The sequence below is a fragment of the Bos indicus genome, chromosome 6 (assembly GCF_029378745.1).
Source record: "Bos indicus isolate NIAB-ARS_2022 breed Sahiwal x Tharparkar chromosome 6, NIAB-ARS_B.indTharparkar_mat_pri_1.0, whole genome shotgun sequence".
In the NCBI taxonomy this organism is placed as follows: Eukaryota; Metazoa; Chordata; class Mammalia; order Artiodactyla; family Bovidae; genus Bos; species Bos indicus.
The window spans coordinates 91,900,390-91,920,454 of NC_091765.1; the positions used below are offsets into that span (position 1 = coordinate 91,900,390).

Consider the following 20,065-nt stretch of genomic DNA (forward strand, 5'->3'; position numbering starts at 1 on the left):
ACTTGAGGATGCCACGCCAGAGGCTGTGAGCCACAAGGCAAAGAGTGCAAAGAACAAAGCGCTAGAGGCCCAGAAGCTCTAAAAGAGAAAGGGAAGGGAATGCATTAATCTCAAGGGCTTCTAAAAGGAGTGTAACCTTGCCAACATCCTGATTGTCCAGGTACCCAGAAGCAGAACCAGGAGTGGTTATAAGCCTGAGCTCAGAAGCAGGCTAGAACTGAGTTCAATTCTGGTTCCTTTATTTACAAGCTGTATGACCTTGGTAAATTGCTGGGCAAGCTGCGTCTTCATTTCTAACCTATATATGGGGATAATAATGCCTATATCATAGATATGATTAGACAGACTAAATGAGATAAGTCAAAAACACCCAGATAATAGATGGCTGCAGATATTATTAACAGGATGAGTGAGTGTAATGTTACACACCTAGGTTAGAAGACAATCAAAACTTGTTTCTTTTAGGCTAAGAGAAAGCTGTATTTATAAAGATTCAAGTTCACTGAATATTGATCAAACAGTAGGGACAGTAAGAAACTATCTGCTTTAATTCATTCACAAACAAATATTTACAGAAAAGCAGGCAAAATGCTTGGTCCAAAATCACTGCAGATGGTGACTGCAGCCATGAAATTAAAAGACACTTTTAAGTGTCCTTAAGGAAGGAAAGTTATGACCAACCTAGATAGCATATTCAAAAGCAGAGACATTACTTTGCCAACAAAGGTCTGTCTAGTCAAGGCTATGGTTTTTCCAGTGGTCACGTATGGATGTGAGAGTTGGACTGTGAAGAAGGCTGAGCGTCCAAGAATTGATGCTTTTGAACTGTGGTGTTGGAGAAGACCCTTGAGAGTCCCTTGGACTGCAAGGAGGTCCAACCAGTCCATTCTGAGGGAGATCAGCCCTGGGATTTCTTTGGAAGGAATGATGCTAAAGCTGAAACTCCAGGACTTTGGCCACCTCATGTGAAGAGTTGACGCATTGGAAAAGACTCTGATGCTGGGAGGGATTGGGGGCAGGAAAAGAAGGGGACGACAGAGGGTGAGATAGCTGGATGGCATCACTGACTCGATGGACGTGAGTATGAGTGAATTCTGGGAGTTGGTGATGGACAAGGAGGCCTGGCGTGCTGCGATTCATGGGGTCGCAAAGAGTCGGACACGACTGAGCGACGGAACTGAACTGAACTGAACTGAAAGATACAGTAATGAATAGGCCTTTCTTTGCCTAACTGGAATTTAAACATTAGAATTCATTTTCATATTCTATGATATAAACAGGACTCTAATATCGCTATTTTTTCATAAGCAGTAAGAATAGAAAGATAAAAGTTTTTCCTGGCAGTCAGTCAATAAATAGACCCTACGACTATAAGCAACTTGAGGACAGGGCCCATGTGTGTCTCACCTGCCGTTACATCCCATGGGCCTAGCACAGAACTCGGCACATCACAGGCAGTGAACGATATTCTAATGAATGAATGAATGAAAAATAGTAGTAAAGGGGACATTTTGAAAGTCAGGGGCTGGTCAGATGGTTTCTTACCTGCTAAAAGTTTCACTTGATTTGCTGCCTTCAGTGGATTCCCTTAATGAGTTGTTGCTTCTGTTGGCAGAGGGTGGGAGAAGTTAAAGACTATGTGATGTTATTTTAACTTAGTGATCAAACCAAATTGTTCCTCTGAATACTGCTTTTAGACAGATGCAGATTCAAAACAGTGAGATTGGGGTGCTCGCTCTTCCCAGTGGAGAGAATGTATGGAGAGAAGCTTGAAGACAGAAGGACATGGACCCCTCTGGGAATCAGAAGCAGTCCATTTTGGCCAGAGCTCAGTACAGGAGGAAAGCAGGCTGGTGACCAGCTAGGGAGATACTTCAGTATCAGTCTGAGAACCATGTGTTGAATGCAGAAGATGCTGGGAGCTACTGAAGACCTGCTGCTGCTGCTAAGTCGCTTCAGTCGTGTCCGACTCCGTGCGACCCCACAGACGGCAGCCCACCAGGCTCCCCCATTCCTGGGATTCTCCAGGCAAGAACACTGGAGTGCGTTGCCATTTCCTTCTCCAATGCATGAAAGTGAAAAGTGAAAGTGAAGTCTCTCAGTCGTGTCCGACTCTTCTCGACCCCATGGACTGCAGCCTACCAGGCTCCTCCGTCCATGGGATTTTCCAGGCAAGAGTACTGGAGTGGGGTGCCATTGCCTTCTCCGACTGAAGACCTGCAGGCAATGCCTTCTGTGTCTGACTGAGTAACAAACTAAGAGTAGCTTTTCTCCTTTTTGGCTAAAGACAGTTCTCAGAAATTGTTTTTGTTTAGGGGTTATGGATGTAATCTCTCTTTTTAATGCTCTTTTTAATGGTTTCATTTAAACATTCAGCTATTAGATTATTGATAAAAATAGGACTGTTTTCAGTAAGGTTCTTATAACCCTATATTGAGGCTGTTGCAACTTCCTTTGAGACCACCTTCTTCTCGAAAGTTATGTAAGCTATTGTAACTGTAGGAAAAGTATTCCATTTTTGGAATGGCATACCACAGAAATATCTTCATCTGGGTAAACAGCAGCAAAAAAAAAAAAAAAGAAAAGCCTATTAAGTTGACTTCTAGAAAGTAAGTTACTTTAGTCTATTTCACTAAAATCCTTTTTTGTTTCAGTTAAACTCTATTAAGGCTTTCCATCAATTCCCATCTAAACTATCCAGACTTCCCCAATTATCTGGTCACATGTACAATTCTTAGGCAATTAATAAGATTCAGAATCTCAGATTCCTCTTACCTATGGCATATCACTAATCTCAGGCTTGATTCAGTAATGCAATCTCTTACTCTATCATCTTTCTATAGATAAATATAACCCTCAGTTAATTATACAAAGAATAATTTCCAGATTCCATGTATTTTTAGAATCAATTGCTCATATGTATTTAACTCTTCTTTAATGCACAAGAGTAGATTTTAGGTCTCCAATCAAGTTTTGCAAAGGGCTACCCATGGAGTTTGTCAACCTAGAAATGCTTTTGTTCCTGAACCTTTAAAAGCTCTAGGCTGAGTTTAGGCTTTGGTGACAAGGTCATTTGTAGAATTATAGCAAATTAACATAAATTATCTAAAGGCAGGGGCCAAATATATTCATGTTCAACAGAGTCCAATATAGTCAAGCACATCTGTAGTGGTTGAAGTGATGGAATTTGATCAGGGAAGTCATGGTAATCTTGTGGAACGATTAGTTCTGGAAGCCAGGGGCTCTAATGTTTACTTTGTTTACTTCTAACTTTGTCTCTTTGTCTCCTAGGAGGCGGCAACTCAATCTATGTCAATGTAATCATTGGTCAAATGAGCTTAATAAATACTGCCCCAGTGAAAGCATATTATAGAATTATGACAACAACCAAAGTGCTCTGCTATCCATAATAGCCAAGATATGGCAACAACTTAACTGTCCTTTGACAGACAAATGGATAAAGAAGACGTGGTACATACATACAGTGGAATACTAGTCAGCAAAAGAACAAAGTAATGCCATCTGTAGCAACACGGATGCGACCAGAGATGATGATACTAAGTGAAACAAGTCAGAAAGAGAAAGACAAATACCACGTGATATCACCTGTATCTGTAATCTAAACTATGACACAGACTGACCTATCTATGAAACAGGGACAGAATGATGGACACAGAGAACAGGCTGCTGGTTGCCAAGGGAGAAGGAGAGTGGAAAAGGGAAGGAGTGGGAGTTTGGGGTTAGCAGACGTAAGCCTTTATACACAAAATACATAATCAACAAGGCCCTACTGTAGAGCATAGACACCTATATTCAATATCCCATGATAGACCATAATGGAAAAGAATATTTAAAACAGAATGTACGTGGATCTATAAGTAAATCACTTTGCGATACAGCAGAAATTAAAACAACATTGTAAACCAACTATACTTCAATTTAAAAATCGAAAAAAATAAGTAAAATGCATGAGAACTTTTTTAAAAAAGTATTCTGCACATATAAGTGTTCTTGGATAGAGTGACAAGGGGATGTTTCTGACGTGATTCAGAGAATGCAATGTTATGTTAGGTATCCAGACAATCACTAATATTTTACTACTATCACTCATCTCACACGCTACTAAAGTCATGCTCAAAATTCTCCAAGCCAGGCTTCAGCAATACGTGAACTGTGAACTTCCTGATGTTAAAGCTGGTTTTAGAAAAGGCAGAGGAACCAGAAATCAAATTGCCAACATCCACTGGATCATGGAAAAAGCAAGAGAGTTCCAGAAAAACATCTATTTCTGCTTTATTGACTATGCCAAAGCCTTTGAGGATGTGGATCACAATAAACTGTGGAAAATTCTTCAAGAGATGGCAATATCAGACTATCTGACCTGCCTCTTGAGAAATCTGTATGCAGGTCAGGAAGCAACAGTTAGAACTGGACATGGAACAACAGACTGGTTCCAAATAGGAAAAGGAGTACGTCAAGGCTGTATATTGTCACCCTGCTTATTTAACTTCTATGCAGAGTACATGATGAGAAACACTGGACTGGAAGAAGCACAAGCTGGAATCAAGATTGCCGGGAGAAATATCAATAACCTCAGATATGCAGATGACACCACCCTTACGGCAGCAAGTGAAGAGGAACTCAAAAGCCTCTTAATGAAAGTGAAAGTGGAGAGTGAAAAAGTTGGCTTAAAGCTCAACATTCAGAAAATGAAGATCATGGCATCTGGTCCCATCACTTCATGGGAAATAGATGGGGAAACAGTGGAAACAGTGTCAGACTTTATTTTTGGGGGCTCCAAAATCACTACAGATGGTGACTGCAGCCATGAAATTAAAAGACGCTTACTCCTTGGAAGGAAAGTTATGACCAACCTAGATAGCATATTCAAAAGCAGAGACATTATTTTGCCAACAATGGTCCATCTAGTCAAGGCTATGGTTTTTCCTGTGGTCATGTATGGATATGATAGTTGGACTGTGAAGAAGGCTGAGCATCCAAGAATTGATGCTTTTGAACTGTGGTGTTGGAGAAGACTCTTGAGAGTCCCTTGGACTGCAAGCAGATCCAACCAGTCCATTCTGAAGGAGATCAGCCCTGGGATTTCTTTGGAAGGACTGATGCTAAAGCTGAAACTCCAGTACTTTGGCCACCTCATGCGAAGAGTTGACTCATTGGAAAAGACTCTGATGCTGGGAGGGATTGGGGGCAGGAGGAGAAGGGGACGACAGAGGATGAGATGGCTGGATGGCATCACTGACTTGATGGATGTGAGTCTGAATGAACTCTGGGAGTTGGTGATGGACAGGGAGGCCTGGCGTGCTGTGATTTATGGGGTCGCAAAGAGTCGGACACGACTGAGCGACTGAACTGAACTGAACTATTAACAAATATTATTAGTAAAACAGACAAATCCAATTAATATTTTGCTACCTCAAGTTAATAAACACTACCTGAATATCTTAAAGAAACTGGAGATTGTTTACATATAAGCATTATGTCATAGAGTATGATTTTGAGATATTTGCTATATAACCAAGAAACAAAGGTTACAAAAGTGGGTTGTTATAATACTAACAACATATAATTAATGGTGTAATGCTAATAATATAGTATATATAGTGTGCTAAAATCCTCTAAGTTAATTTAATAATAGCATACATTAAAATTTTAAAACACTATTTGATTTCTGTAAGTACATGCAGTCAGTGGCTGGTAGACTGGTTGAATCACTTTTTGGATCTGACTTCATATTAATTTAAGTCACTGGCATGGATGCCTAGAGAGCCAAAGCTTTCCAATTAGTTTATATTTGAGGAGTATGCAGTTCTCGGGGTTCAAGTTTTAGCTCCACCATACGTGGCTGTAAGTAAGTCAACCTTTTGGAACTTGTGGTTTTCTTATTTTTAAAATGGGATAAATAAATCCTGCTCTGTCTTGTCTCAAACAGTTGCTGTGATAATCAAGTAAGAATATGGATGTGAAATTTGCTGGGAACTATAAATTACTGTATGAATGTAACTTTGGGTCACATTTCGCCCTAATTTCTGAATAGAACAAATAATATATTCTCTCGATATCAAGTAGTTTTACTTCTGCTAACTCCTCTACTTTCATATCATTTTTCCTGGTAATGTCCCCATACCCCTCAAAGTTAATGTAACCTCCACCTCCCACGTAGACAACGTGATGGCCAACCACTGTTGAGGGACACTTTCCCACTCTGAAGCACATTCAGTCTTACACAGCCACAAAGGAGACCCCCAGAGATGGTGCTCTCCCGTCTTCTTCGCTCTTGCCCAGAGGCACAGCTGGCTCCTCGTTGATCACACTTCTCAACTCCTGGAGAAGCTGTTTCAAGTCCCTCGTTGGATCTTCCTTTGCGTTAGGTTTCATAGAGTGCTGAATTAAAACAATTCACAAGACAAGGACACTTTGTTTTTTTCAGATTTGAATGCCATTTCCTATTATAAAATTAATTCAACTGGTAAATTATGGAGAAGAAAAAGAGGAAATAAAAAACCTGTAATCTTACTACTCAGAGATAAATCAATAATATCCAATCAACACAGTGCTATATCTAATTCATATATGCATATACCTACTTACGGGCTTCCCAGGTGGTGCTAGTGGTAAAGAACCTGCCTGCCAATGCAAGAGACTTAAGAGCTGCAGGTTCAATTCCCGAGTCAGGAAGATCCCCTGGAGGACAGCATGGCAACCCACTTCAGTATTCTTGCCTGGAGAATCCCATGGACAGAGGAGCCTGGCAGGCTACAGTTCATAGCGTCACAAAGAGTCAGACACAACTGAAGTGACTTAGCATGCATGTACATGCCTATTTATACATATGTATATATAAACTATTGAGAAGGCAATGGCACCCCACTCCAGTACTCTTGCCTGGAAAATCCCATGGATGGAGGAGCCTGGTGGGCTGCAGTCCATGGGGTCACTAAGAGTCCGGACACGACTGAGCGACTTCACTTTCACTTTTCACTTTCATGCATTGGAGAAGGAAATGGCAACCCACTCCAGTGTTCTTGCCTGGAGAATCCCAGGGACAGGGGAGCCTGGTGGGCTGCCATCTATGGGGTCGCACAGAGTCGGACACGACTGAAGTGACTTAGCAGCGTATATAAACTAAACTATACAGGATTAAACTATACACATCTATTTAGAATACAAATTCTATTTAAGTTCCCATAGACTATAAACTAGGAGGCACTGGAACATATCCAGGGACATAAAACAAGGTGGAAAAATTTCATGGTCTAAAGGTATTGGAACTATAGAGTCTGTTCTCTTATCACTGTGGAATTATGGTTAGAAATCAATATCAAAAGGTATTTGAAAATAACCCACATATTTTCAAGTGCAATGTGACATTTACCAAGAGAGATCTTTGGTTTAGCCAAGAGAGATCTTTTGATTTAGCTCTTTAATAAAGCCACTGATTGAGCCTTTATTACTCTCAATAAAGTTAGAGGACTGAAAAAACACAGAAGGTAATTACAGAGAAGAAAGCATTTAAATGAGAAATTAATATCAAGGATATTTTTAAAACCCTGTGCATGTGGAAATTAAATATCCACTTTTAAATGATGGGTGTATCTAAGAAGCTGTAACAAGGAAAATTAGAAAATATTTGTAACAGAAAAAAGATGAAAAGAGAATTTACCAGAATTTGTTGCATATAGCTGAAGCTACTCAATGCAACTAAATACGATGTGGAATCTTGAATAAGATATAAAAACAAATAATGGATACTAGCATAAAATTTTGTGAAATTTGAACAAAATCTGTACTTTAGTTAATAACACTGTATTATATATGTTAATCTCCTTTTCCTTTTTTACAACATAGTGAAATCATTAACAATTTTTTTTTAACTTTAACAATATGGTATGGACATCTTACCATGCCATTAAATATTTATAACTATATCCAGGTAAAATAATTTCAATAATTTGTTAAGGGATGAACTAATTTTATAAAGCTATAGAATTTTAGAAGTAAGGGACCCTCTAGCAATGAGTGAATCTACCCCCCTGCCACCACTTTACTGATGAGGAAAGAGACATTTAACATTTTCAAACTATGTTGCTGCTGCTGCTGCTGCTAAGTTGCTTCACTCGTGTCCAACTCTGTGCGACCCCATAGATGGCAGCCCACCAGGCTCCCCCATTCCTGGGATTCTCCAGGCAAGAACACTGGAGTGGGTTGCCATTTCCTTCTCCAATGCATGAAAGTGAAAAGTAAAAGTGAAGTCGCTCAGTCGTGTCCGGACTCTTAGTGACCCCATGGACTGCAGCCCACCAGGCTCCTCCATCCATGGGATTTTCCAGGCAAGAGTACTGGAGTGGGTTGCCATTGCCTTCTCCGCAAACTATGTTAGTTGGGGAATAATATTAAAAGATTTTTCAGGTAGCTAGTGTTCCTCAATGAATATTTATAATATAAAAAGAAGCACAGATGTTCCCAATAGGCACAAAAAGAGAGAAAACCGAATAATAATCAGAGGTTGCCCTGGTGAGCAGGTGGACTTAGCTGGAGGATACTCATGGCTAAAGCATCATAAAGGAATTTTAGCCAGAAGTGTCTGACCCAAGGTAGAGTGACACCTGCCAGACATACAGGTTGTTGAAGGATAAACACTGCAAAATTTTTGTTCTTTAGGCTTTACTTTTCTAGGGTCCATGCCAATCAAGTGTTGATGCTACTGGTATAACCCTCACATTGTCCTTCCCTTCCTATTTCCACTGATAAACCACATAAAATATCCAGTTGAAGATGTCAAGAGTTCTAACTAACTGAATGTGTGGTAAGTATGATTCTACCAGTTTACTGATGGTCATCTTACTGAGAAATTACCATGATGAGTTCAGAGTTTCATAAATTAAGATTCCATTAAATTTTATTTCATTGATTTAAAATATACAAAGATGTGAACCATTTTTAATAGCTTTTACTTTTAGAGAAGTTTTAGGTTCACAGCAAAAATGAGTAGAAGGTACAGAGACTTCCCATATACTGTATATGCTGAACCAGTTTCTTAATCATGAATAAAAGCATTTGTTGCTTATAAACAGATCCAGTTTCACCAAACACAGGCTTTGTTCTTGTCCTAGCCCTGGTGGACCTCATATCTGATGTGGAATAAAACTTCAGAAGACTTATCTTATTGCAATATTCAGTCACTTCAGTTCTAACCTTGAAATCTCAATATAACACCTGGACCTTCATATCTTCTGCCCACTAGGAAGTTTACTTAATAAGCTTTGTTATTAAAAAATTTTAAGCCCATGACACTTATTATAAATTATCAGTGTAATAACCTACAAACAAATTCATAAAGTTTATTTCATTATAACAAGGGAAATGCTTCTTTTAGTCTCCATTTCCTAATCTGTAAAAATGGGGAAAATAACTCTTATTTTATAAGGATGGCATAAGGAATCAGAAGTACTTAATGTATGCATAGTAAGTACTCAAAAAAGGCTGGTTTCCACTTCCTTCTCCCCTTAGCATAAAAACACATGAAGTATCTTATATGTTTCATATTTACAGATTTAGAGTAACCAGAAAGGTTAACATGACAATGTATATAGTGTGTTAGTACCAGGACACAGTCACGAAGAAGATGTCATCAGGGTTAGCTGTGCAGTCTAGCTACGATGCTCCCCTTGATATACTGACAAACTGATTCTAAAGCGTATATGGGAAGGCCAAAACCTCAGAATAGGAAAGACAACAGTGAAGGTGAACAAAGTTGGAGAACTGCCATTTCCCAGGTTCAAGATTTACTGTAATAAGAGTGCAGTACTGGTAAAAGAATAGACAAATAGACTGATGGGACAGAATAAAATAAAGATCCCAGGAACAGTCCCATACAAATATAGTCAACTGGTCTTCAACAAAGGAGCAAAAGTATTTCAGTAGAGAAAAGGCAGTATTTTCAACAAATGGTACTGGAACAACTGGCCATTCACATGCATTACAAAAATGAATCTAGATGCAGACCTTATATTTGTCACAAAAATTAACTCAGAGTGAATCATGGACCTAAATGTAAAATTCCAGACTATAAAACTCTAGAGGATAATACAGGAGAAAATTTAGATGACTTTGGGATTCATGATGACTTTTTAGACACAAATTAAAAGCATGATCCATGAAAGAAAAGCATCAGTAAGTTGGACTTTTTAATCTTAAAAACTTTTCCTTGCAAAAAGATAGTTTAAAAAAAATGGAAACAAAAATCACAGACTGACAGAAAATCTTTTCAAAACACATAAGTGACAAAAGACTGGTAGCTAAAATATACCTCCAAAAAGAACCTCTTAAAACTCAACAGTAGGAAAAAATTTTAAACATCCATTAAAAAATAGGCAAACATGTGGAATAGACATCTCACTATAAAAATATGTAGAAGGCAAATAAGCATATGAAAATATGCTCAACATCATATTTCATTAAGGAATTTCAAATTAAAACTATAAGATATCACACTACACTCCTATTATCTAGGCTAAAATCCGAACACTGACAACACCAAATGTTGACAAGGATGGGGAGCAACAGGAACTCTCGTTCACTGCTGGTGAGACTGCAGAATGGTACAGCCACTTTGAAAGACAGTTTGGTGGTTTCTTCCAAAACTAAACATGCTCATACTATAAAATGCAGCAACCATGCTCTGTAGCGTTCACCTAACAGAGGTGAAAACTTACGTCTATGCAAAACCTGCACATTGATGTTATAGCAGGTTTATTCATAACTTGCCAAAACTTGGTAGCAATCAAGATATCCTTTAATAAGTGACTGGATAAACTGTGGTACATCCATACTATGAAATATTATTCAGTAAAAAAAGAAATTAACTATTAAAGGATGAAAAGATACGAAAAAATCTTGCAAGCATATTGCTAAGTGAAAGAAGCCAATCTGAAAAGACTATCACTAGATGACTCTGGTTATACGACATTCTGGAAAAGACAAAAATATGAAGACAGTAAAAAGATCACTGGTTGCCAGGGGTTCGGGGGAAGGGAACAACAGATGAAAAGGTGAAGCACAGGGCATTTTTTGAACAGTTAAACTATTCTGTATAATACTGTAATGTAATACATGTAATGCATTACATGTATTGTAAGACATGTAATGTATTACATGTATTGTAAGACATGCAATACATGTAATGTAATACAAGTAATACATGATAATGTAATCATCATACATATGTCTAAATGCACAAAATGTACAATATGAGGAGCACGTGATGTTCAGTAGTGTCTGACTCTTTGCTCTCCTTTGGACTCTGGCCTGCCAGGCTCCTCTGTCCATAGGATTTTTCAGGCAAGAATACTGGAGTGGGTAGCCATTTCCTACTCCAGGGGATCTTCCCGACCCAGCAATCAAACTCATGTCTGCTGTGTCACCCGCATTGCAGGTAGGTTCTTTACCCACTGAGCCCTCAGGGAAGCCCCACAATATAAGAAGTGAACCCCAATGAAAATTATAGACTTTAGTTAATAACAATGTGTCAATATTGGTTTAACAATTATAACAAATGTACCACATGAATGCAACATGCTGGTAATAGAGGAAGCTGGGGGGAGAGAGGAGGACAGCAAAGAGAATCTATGGGAACTCTCTATTTTCTGCTCAGTTTTCTGTAAGGCTAAAACCACTCTAAAAAAAGTCTATTAATTTTAAAACAAAAAGAAATCGTGAACTTTGGAAGTAAAAGTGACAACATAAAGTCATATCAATTTACATGTTTATCAGTAAGGTGTGACAGGAAAGTGGCCGTTATACCATACGCTTCCCATTGCCATTTGACCATTCTATACACAAAGTTGTTTGTTTTAGCTTTAATATGTAATAATTATTAGCTGATTATAAATAAGCTTGAACATTTTTCATGTTTATGGACTATATGCATTTCTTTTGGACTATATACATGTCCTTTCTATATTTTTCTTTTAGAATATATGCTATCTTTTTCCAGGTATGTAAAAACTCTTTATATTTTATATTAACCCTTTGTTTGCTAGAAATATTTTTCTAGTTTGTGATTCCATTTTAGTTTATGGTGGCTTCTGATTTAAGCTTCATTTACTCAAAATAGTCAATTATTCCTTTTCATGTCTGTAAATCTTATAATGCTTTCACTTGTAATACTTTTCATTAAAAAGTTTATTTTTAATACTTTATTGTTTAATTCATATGGAACAAATTTTGATTTATAACATGAATACACTTAAAAAATTAGAAAATAGCTAGGAAATGAATGATTTAAAAACATTCTTTACATATGAGTGGCTGGTTATGTATGGCTGGTTATGACTATCTTGTCTGGCTGATAAAGAAACAGCTACTTACAAGTTCTTCATGAGGTTACTGGAACCCATCAAAGAATCTTGCTCTCCCTCACTTCAATCCCTTGACCCTTAGGATATACATTAAGGCTATTTCTAGGGGACATATATTTTCAGACATATATAAGCTTTTTGATTTCAAGGGATGAATATGAGCTTATACTGTTATTGTTAAACTTAAGGTTTATTTTGTGATTTGATTAGCTTCCTATTACATTTTGACTCTGAAATTGTCTTATGTCAGACTTGTTTCAAAAATAAATTGCAAATTATAGCTCAAATGCACCTCCATTTTCTCTAAATACTGTTCTCTCTAATGGCCTTGAGTCCATTACAGGCAAACATGAGTTATAACTTAAGATAAGTAATGTCTAGGAGAGTGTGTGCTTCTCAACACATTCTATCTCCACTCTCCAAAGATAGAAGATAAATGAAAAAGCTAAAAATAAAAGCTTGATCTCATTCAGTTTGAATCAGACTATTCTATTTTAAGAATGCCTGACCAAATCCATCTCCTATAATACTTATATTCCTGTCAGAAGATTGTAATAAAAATGGAATATGAATATACTATTTAGAATATAAATATATTATTTATATTGTATATTAAAAATGGGTGAATAGGAAACCAAAGTTATATAAAGTCTTTCTGAAAACCTTGCTCACATCATAGATCAAGCACAGCTAGCACAAATTACAGTGCATGTGTATGGAATCTGATATATAAATAAATTATATTATCCTGGAATTATTCTATATTAAATGCTAAAATAATGTTTATCTAAAACTTTAATCTAGAATGCTTCTGTGTCAGGCTACCAATTATGTGTGTGTATCTGTGTATGTATGTATGTGCTACTGCTAAGTCACTTGTCGTGTCTGACTCTGTGCGACCCCAAAGACGGCAGCCCACCAGGCTCCCCCGTCCCTGGGATTCTCCAGGCAAGAACACTGGAGTGGGGTGCCATTTCCTTCTCCAATGCATGAAAGTGAAAAGTGAAGTCGCTCAGTCGTGTCCGACTCTTAGCAACCCCATGGACTGCAGCTTACCAGGCTCCTCCGTCCATGGGATTTTCCAGGCAAGAGTACTGGAGTGGGGTGCCACTGCCTTCTCCATGTATGTATGTACATACACATATATACACACATGTTCTTGGTTTCTGAGCTTGGATCAATCAGATTAAAAAAAAATTTTTTTTCCAATTCTACCATTTTCTCTTCTATTATTAATAACACTAGGGCAATCAACTGGATAATTTTTAATGTTTTTGGACCCCTGAAATGGTATAATCCTCAGTCACAAGGACCTAATGAAATACACAATTAGTTCAGGTAAAGTATTTATTTACAGCATCATCTAATTATTTTTTTATAAATAGCATTCAACTGTGTGGTGTACATAATCAGTACAGCAAACTAATTAAGAAGACAAATTCTAGACTCGGGCCATCTTGGTTAAGTTTCGGCACAACTGTATTTTTGGAGTGTGAACTCTGTACAACTCATTTAGCTTCTCCAAGCCTTAGTTTCTTTCTCTGAGAAATTGTTATAATAACAGCACTTACCTCATGTGGGTAGTTGTGAGGAATAAATTATATAATGTATAGAAAGAATATCGTACAGTGCCTGGTGTTCAGTAAATAATGACTATTGTTAGATTCATGGTACAAGAAGACTAAAATGAAATGAAATAAAGGGGCAATGCAGAACAATTCACGCAGTGATATTCTACTTTTGTTGTACTTTGAAACGTTAGACTTGGCATTTATTCCATTTAGTGTCACTAATATAACACTAAAGAAATTAACAAGGACAAAGAGGAAAAGAGAGATAATATTAGATGAGTAATGATGATAAAATCTGGGGAGATGAAAAGCAAATGGGTAATTCACAGCTAATGCAGTGGAACAAAGAAGCTAAAACATTAAGGACCTGCACAGAAGTAGCCAAGAAACAGAGGACTGCTCTGCATCAGAGTATACCAGCAAGAAAGATTCGAGTAATGGAGGCCTCGTGCACTTCTGAAGGTCAGGGGAAGGCACAGGGCAGCAAAAACGGGAGGACTGGCTAAAAGCTTACGGCAGAAGCTTTGAGAATACCAGATGTTCTCCCCATGTGGTTGGGTAAGAATTCATTCTTTTCCTCTAAATAAAATTAGAGGCTTAATCACTGGGTGAGGTTGGACCAAAGGAATTTAAACTCTAAGAGGACATCTGGCATGGCAGAAGTAAGGCTGCAAACTGAAAATATAAGCATAATAAATAAGACTATATAGATACACATGTACCCCAGGCTCCCTGTCCCACTCAGCTCTTCACAACACTGGCAAACAGATTTGTATCAACAAGTCAGTAGTAAGAGATTCTCTCTGTAGTGGGATTGACAGGACCAAGAAAAAAGTAAGATAGTTTTTGGGTCCCTTAGTTAAAAATTAATACCTAACTATCTGCTGCTGTTGCTGCTGCTAAGTCCCTTCAGTCGTGTCCGACTCTGTGCGACCCCATAGATGGCAGCCCACCAGGCTCCCCCGTCCCTGGGATTCTCCAGGCAAGAACACTGGAGTGGGTTGCCATTGCCTTCTCCAATGCAGGAAAGTGAAAAGTGAAAGTGAAGTTGCTCAGTCGTGTCCCGACTCTTAGCGACCCCATGGACTGCAGCCTACCAGGCTCCTCTGTCCATGGGATTTTCCAGGCAAGAGTACTGGAGTGGGGTGCCATTGCCTAACCATCTACTAGTTGACAAATCCTGCGAACCTTACCGAGTGCTTTTAATTAGTTTTTTAGGGCCTCAATTTTAAATATGAATGGACAGCTAGTGATTAGCAAACAGTGAAGGAAAGCTCCAACATGAAAGACAGACATCAAAACAAACAGAAAAAAATAAATTTGAAGAAACAGCAATAATTCAGGTAACACAAGAGATTACTGAAAAACTGAAATTAATAGCTTTAAATGGAAATGAGAAAGTACCGCTGAATCCACTAAAGAACATAAAACTATATAAAGAGCAGATTTAAAAAACAAAAAAGTCTCCTGGAAATTAAAAAAAAGTTATATTCAGAAAAAAAAATTCAATAGGTATTTGGAAGACGGAGTTAAGGAGTCTTCCCAAAAGTTGGGAATAAAATACGAGGAGATAGAAATTGAAAGCCAAAATTAAAGAAGATTGGAGACTAAATCCAGGAGGCCTAATAGGTGACTTAACAGGAATTCCAGAAAGAACTGTAAAACTGGAGGGAGAAAAGTTATCAAATAAATAATACAAGAAAATTTCTGAGAGGAAAGAACATAAGAGCGCCTATACAGTGAAGGGAAGAAGACCCCCGGCAGAGATCACCCAGAAATGAATACTAGGGATGAAGAAAGGACTCCAAAAGCTTTGAGAAACAAACAGGTCACATACACAGGCCCTGGAATCAAAACAGTACAAGAGCAGCAGCATTTTGTGTATCAATCAGATATAAATGAAGAACAAAGGTATTTTCAGACATGCAAGGTTTTAAAACACGTAATGAATGAATGCACCCTTTCACAGGAAACCGCTGCATTATACAATCCCCGCCAAATGCGGGTGAGGCTGTGGAACTAGAGGGACTCTCACTCGCTGCTGGTGGGAGTGTAAAATGGTACAACCGCCCTGGAAGACAGTTTGGTAATTTCTTACGAAACTAAACAGATTCTTACCATATGACCCAGCAATCATGCTATCTGTATTTGCCCAATGAAGTTTAAAACATATGTACACAAAAAACTGCACGTGGATGTTGACAGCAGTTCTATTAATAATTACCAAACCTTGGAAGCAACCCCAGTACCCTCCAGTAGATGAACAAACTGTGGTACAATGAATTACCATTCCATGCTAAAAATAAATGACTATCAAGCCATGAACAGACATGGAGGAAGCTTAAATGCACATTGCTTAGGTAAAAGAAGCCAATGTGAAAAGACAACATATGGTATGAGTCCAACTCAGTGACATTGTGGAAAAGGTAAAACCAGGAGATAATAAAAGATCAGTGGTTGCCTGGTGTGGAAGGAGGATAAGGATCAGTAGGCAGAGCATAGAGAATTTTAGGAGAGGAAAGTGAAAGTACTGTGTATGATATGATAATAATGGATATGTATCAGCTCAGTTCAGTCACTCAGTTGACGTGTCTGACTCTTTGCGACCCCATGAATCGGTAATGACATTTATAAACACTAGTACAAATCCACAGAATAGTACCACACCAAGAATAAACCCCAAGGTAAACCATGAACTTGGGGTGATTGTGATGTGTTCATGTAGGTTCATCCTTGATAACACATGTATCATTAGAGAGAATGATGCTGATAATGGGGAGGCCGTGCATGTGTGGGGGCAAGAGGTATATGGGCAATCTCTGTATCCTCCTTTCAATTTTGGTGTGAATCTAAAACTTCTCTAAAAAATAAACTCTTGAAAAAAAGAAAGCAGAAATACCAGACAAAATATGACTAGAAATCAAGAGAAACAATGGTTACAGTTCCACACGGGATTCAAACAATGGAGCTATAACACAGCAATTAAAAAAGTAAAGTTATTTAATAGTACGAGTTTCAGAAGGAAACAAGAGAATGGGGCAGAAAAAAACAATCAAAAATATAAAAGATACAAATTTCCCCAAATCAGTGAAAGATATCAATCCCAAATCCAGGGAGATCAGTGACTCACAAGAGATATAAAGAAGAATACAGATAGGCACATCACATTCAAACTGCTTAAACCAAAATCTTCACAATGGTCAGAGAAAAAAAATTACCTTCAAAAAAGCAACAGTAAGACTTAAACCTGACTTGTCAGTAGAAACAATGAAAACCTGAACCCAATATTTTATCAGTACAATGAATTCATTCATCCATTAGACAAATATGTACTGAATATTTACCACATGTTAGATACTTTTCTAGGTACTCAGAACACATCAGTGAACAGAACAAAGAATGTATATTACATTTAATGTGTAAAATTATATAATAAATATACTTATAATAACATTTTTAAGGGAAGAAATTAATTGTATAAAACAGGCTTAACAATCTATTCAGAAAATACACTTCACAACACTGGTGAAAGAAATCAAAGAGGACGCTAATAGATGGAGAAATATACCATGTTCATGGATTGGAAGAATCAATATAGTGAAAATGAGTATACTACCCAAAGCAATTTATAGATTCAATGCAATCCCCATCAAGCTACCAATGGTATTCTTCACAGAGCTATAACAAATAATTTCACAATTTGTATGGAAATACAAAAAACCTTGAATAGCCAAAGCTATTTTGAGAAAGAAGAAGGGAACTGGAGGAATCAACCTACCTGACTTCAGGCTCTATTACAAAGCCACAGTTTTCAAGACAGTATGGTACTGGCACAAAGACAGAAATATAGATCAATGGAACAAAATAGAAAGCCCAGAGATAAATCCACGCACATATGGACACCTTATTTTTGACAAAGGAGGCAAGAATATACAATGGATTAAAGACAATCTATGATCCAGCAATCCCACTGCTGGGCATACACACTGAGGAAACCAGAAGGGAAAGAGACACGTGTACCCCAATGTTCATCGCAGCACTGTTTATAATAGCCAGGACATGGAAGCAACCTAGATGCCCATCAGCAGATGAATGGATAAGAAAGCTGTGGTACATATACACAATGGAGTACTACTCAGCCATTAAAAAGAATTCATTTGAATCAGTTCTAATGAGGTGGATGAAACTGGAACCTATTATACAGAGTGAAGTAAGCCAGAAAGAAAAACACCAATACAGTATACTAATGCATATATATGGAATTTAGAAAGATGGTAACAATAACCCTGTGTACGAGACAGCAAAAGAGACACTGATGTATAGAACAGTCTTTTGGACTCTGTGGGAGAGGGAGAGGGAGAGGGAGAGGGTGGGGAGATTTGGGAGAATGGCATTGAAACATGTATAATATCATGTATGAAACCAGTCGCCAGTCCAGGTTCGATGCACGATACTGGATGCTTGGGGCTGGTGCACTGGGACGACCCAGAGGGAGGGTATGGGGAGGGAGGAGGGAGGAGGGTTCAGGATGGGGAGCACAGGTATACCTGTGGCGGATTCATTTTGATGTTTGGCAAAACTAATACAATATTGTAAAGTTTAAAAAAAAAATTAAAAAAAAAAAAGAAAATACACTTCATTATTGCTGTTAGAATTATAACTCAAGTTTTTAATTTAATAGACTCATGACTAGTACTTTTTCAGTGATGGATGAGATTCTTTATAATCAAGTATAGTCTATGTATTAAAGAGCCTATCTTACTAGTCTGGCTTTTGGGTAATGAAAAGTCATGAAATTTCAGAGCTGATCCTTCAGAAAACCCTAGAGATGATCCATAGTCCAGACTCCTCGTTAGAGATGAAAAGGCACAGTATTATTTAACTCAATTTCCAAGGTCACACAAAGAAGTTAGAGACACATCTTAAGTCCCAGTGACTCCTGGTCAAATATGCTTTGTTGTTGTTCTTTGTCATTAAGTTCACTGAGAGATGGGTTTAATTTAATTTTTATTAAGGTAACATGCATATAGTTTTAAAAGTAAAATGATTTATGACACTTAAAAAGCAGCAATTTTCTTCCCTTCCTCTGCCCACCTCCAATTTCCAGTCTCCAGAGAGAACCATGTTTAACTTCTAATATTAATAATACTGGGCTTCCCTTGTAGCTCAGTCGGTAAAGAATCTGCCTGCAAAGAAGGAGACCCCAGTTTGAATCCTGGGTTGGGAAGATCCCCTAGAGAAGGAAATGGCAACCCACTCCAGTGTTCTTGCTTGGAGAGTCCCATGGACAGAGGAGCCTGGCGGGCTACAGTCCACGGTGTCTCAAGAGGTGGACACGACTTAGTGACTAAACCACCAACCACTACCACCATTAATAATGTTCTTTTGTTTGACAAAAGAATGTTATTGTGTGACAGCTTATCAGTCATATACCTCGTGTACGTGAAAGGAGTCCATTTCAACTTGTTCATTCTACAGTGCATGCTTTATATTCAAGGCACAGGCAGAATAACTGGTAGGCTACCGGTGACCTTGTTGCTATACCTACAATAGGACTATTAACTAATGAAATGGATTTTCATGAGTGATTTATGAAATATGTCTCATTTCTTTGGAGCTGGAGCTGAATACTGGTTGCAAGGGATTAGTGGTACGACAAATACACATAACTTCAGAGAAGAGAAAATCTGAATTTCATACTGTGCATATTTTTTCCTAAGCTTTAATAGTACAAAAGGTTAAACTAAAAAAATTTCAAACTCTCTAATATTTTAACTAAAGAGAGTAACAAATTTAATATTAATAGAATCTTTATGATTATAAATAAGTCTACATATAGGTCATGAAGAGATAATATACAGCAAATCATTTTCATCTTAGTAAAGTACTACAATACAAATAATTTGCTTTTGGCATTTGAAGTGATGCTTATTTTAGCCATCTCAACATTGGCTTTGTACACTGAATGCTTATGATACAAAAATATCAATACAGGTTACTAAATAATTTACTTTAATAATTATTGTTTACATTAATATCACTATTTCATGTTTTGTTTTTCTCCTAGAGAAAATACCAAAGAAAGAAAAACCTTTCTGTTCACCTGGTCTGTATAAA

The 20,065-nt window shown here is 37.7% G+C and overlaps 1 protein-coding gene across 16 annotated transcripts in view; it reads right to left on the reverse strand.

Annotated features, from left to right (window-relative positions):
• The window catches only part of CCDC158 (coiled-coil domain containing 158), an 83,216-nt gene that overhangs the window by 13,120 nt on the left and 50,031 nt on the right, over window positions 1-20,065 (reverse strand). For 10 of the 16 annotated variants that reach the window (XM_019962955.2, XM_019962954.2, XM_019962961.2 and 7 more), the window contains 2 exons: window positions 6,245-6,402; window positions 1,546-1,605 (listed from right to left, as the gene is read on the reverse strand). The exons of 1 other annotated variant lie outside the window; for it this stretch is intronic. In XM_019962955.2, coding sequence (XP_019818514.2) covers window positions 1,546-1,605; window positions 6,245-6,402 — 218 coding nt within the window. The remainder of the gene's footprint in view (window positions 1-1,545; window positions 1,606-6,244; window positions 6,403-20,065) is intronic. 5 more of the 16 variants (XR_011567234.1, XR_011567233.1, XM_019962957.2 and 2 more) reach the window with 2 other exon arrangements.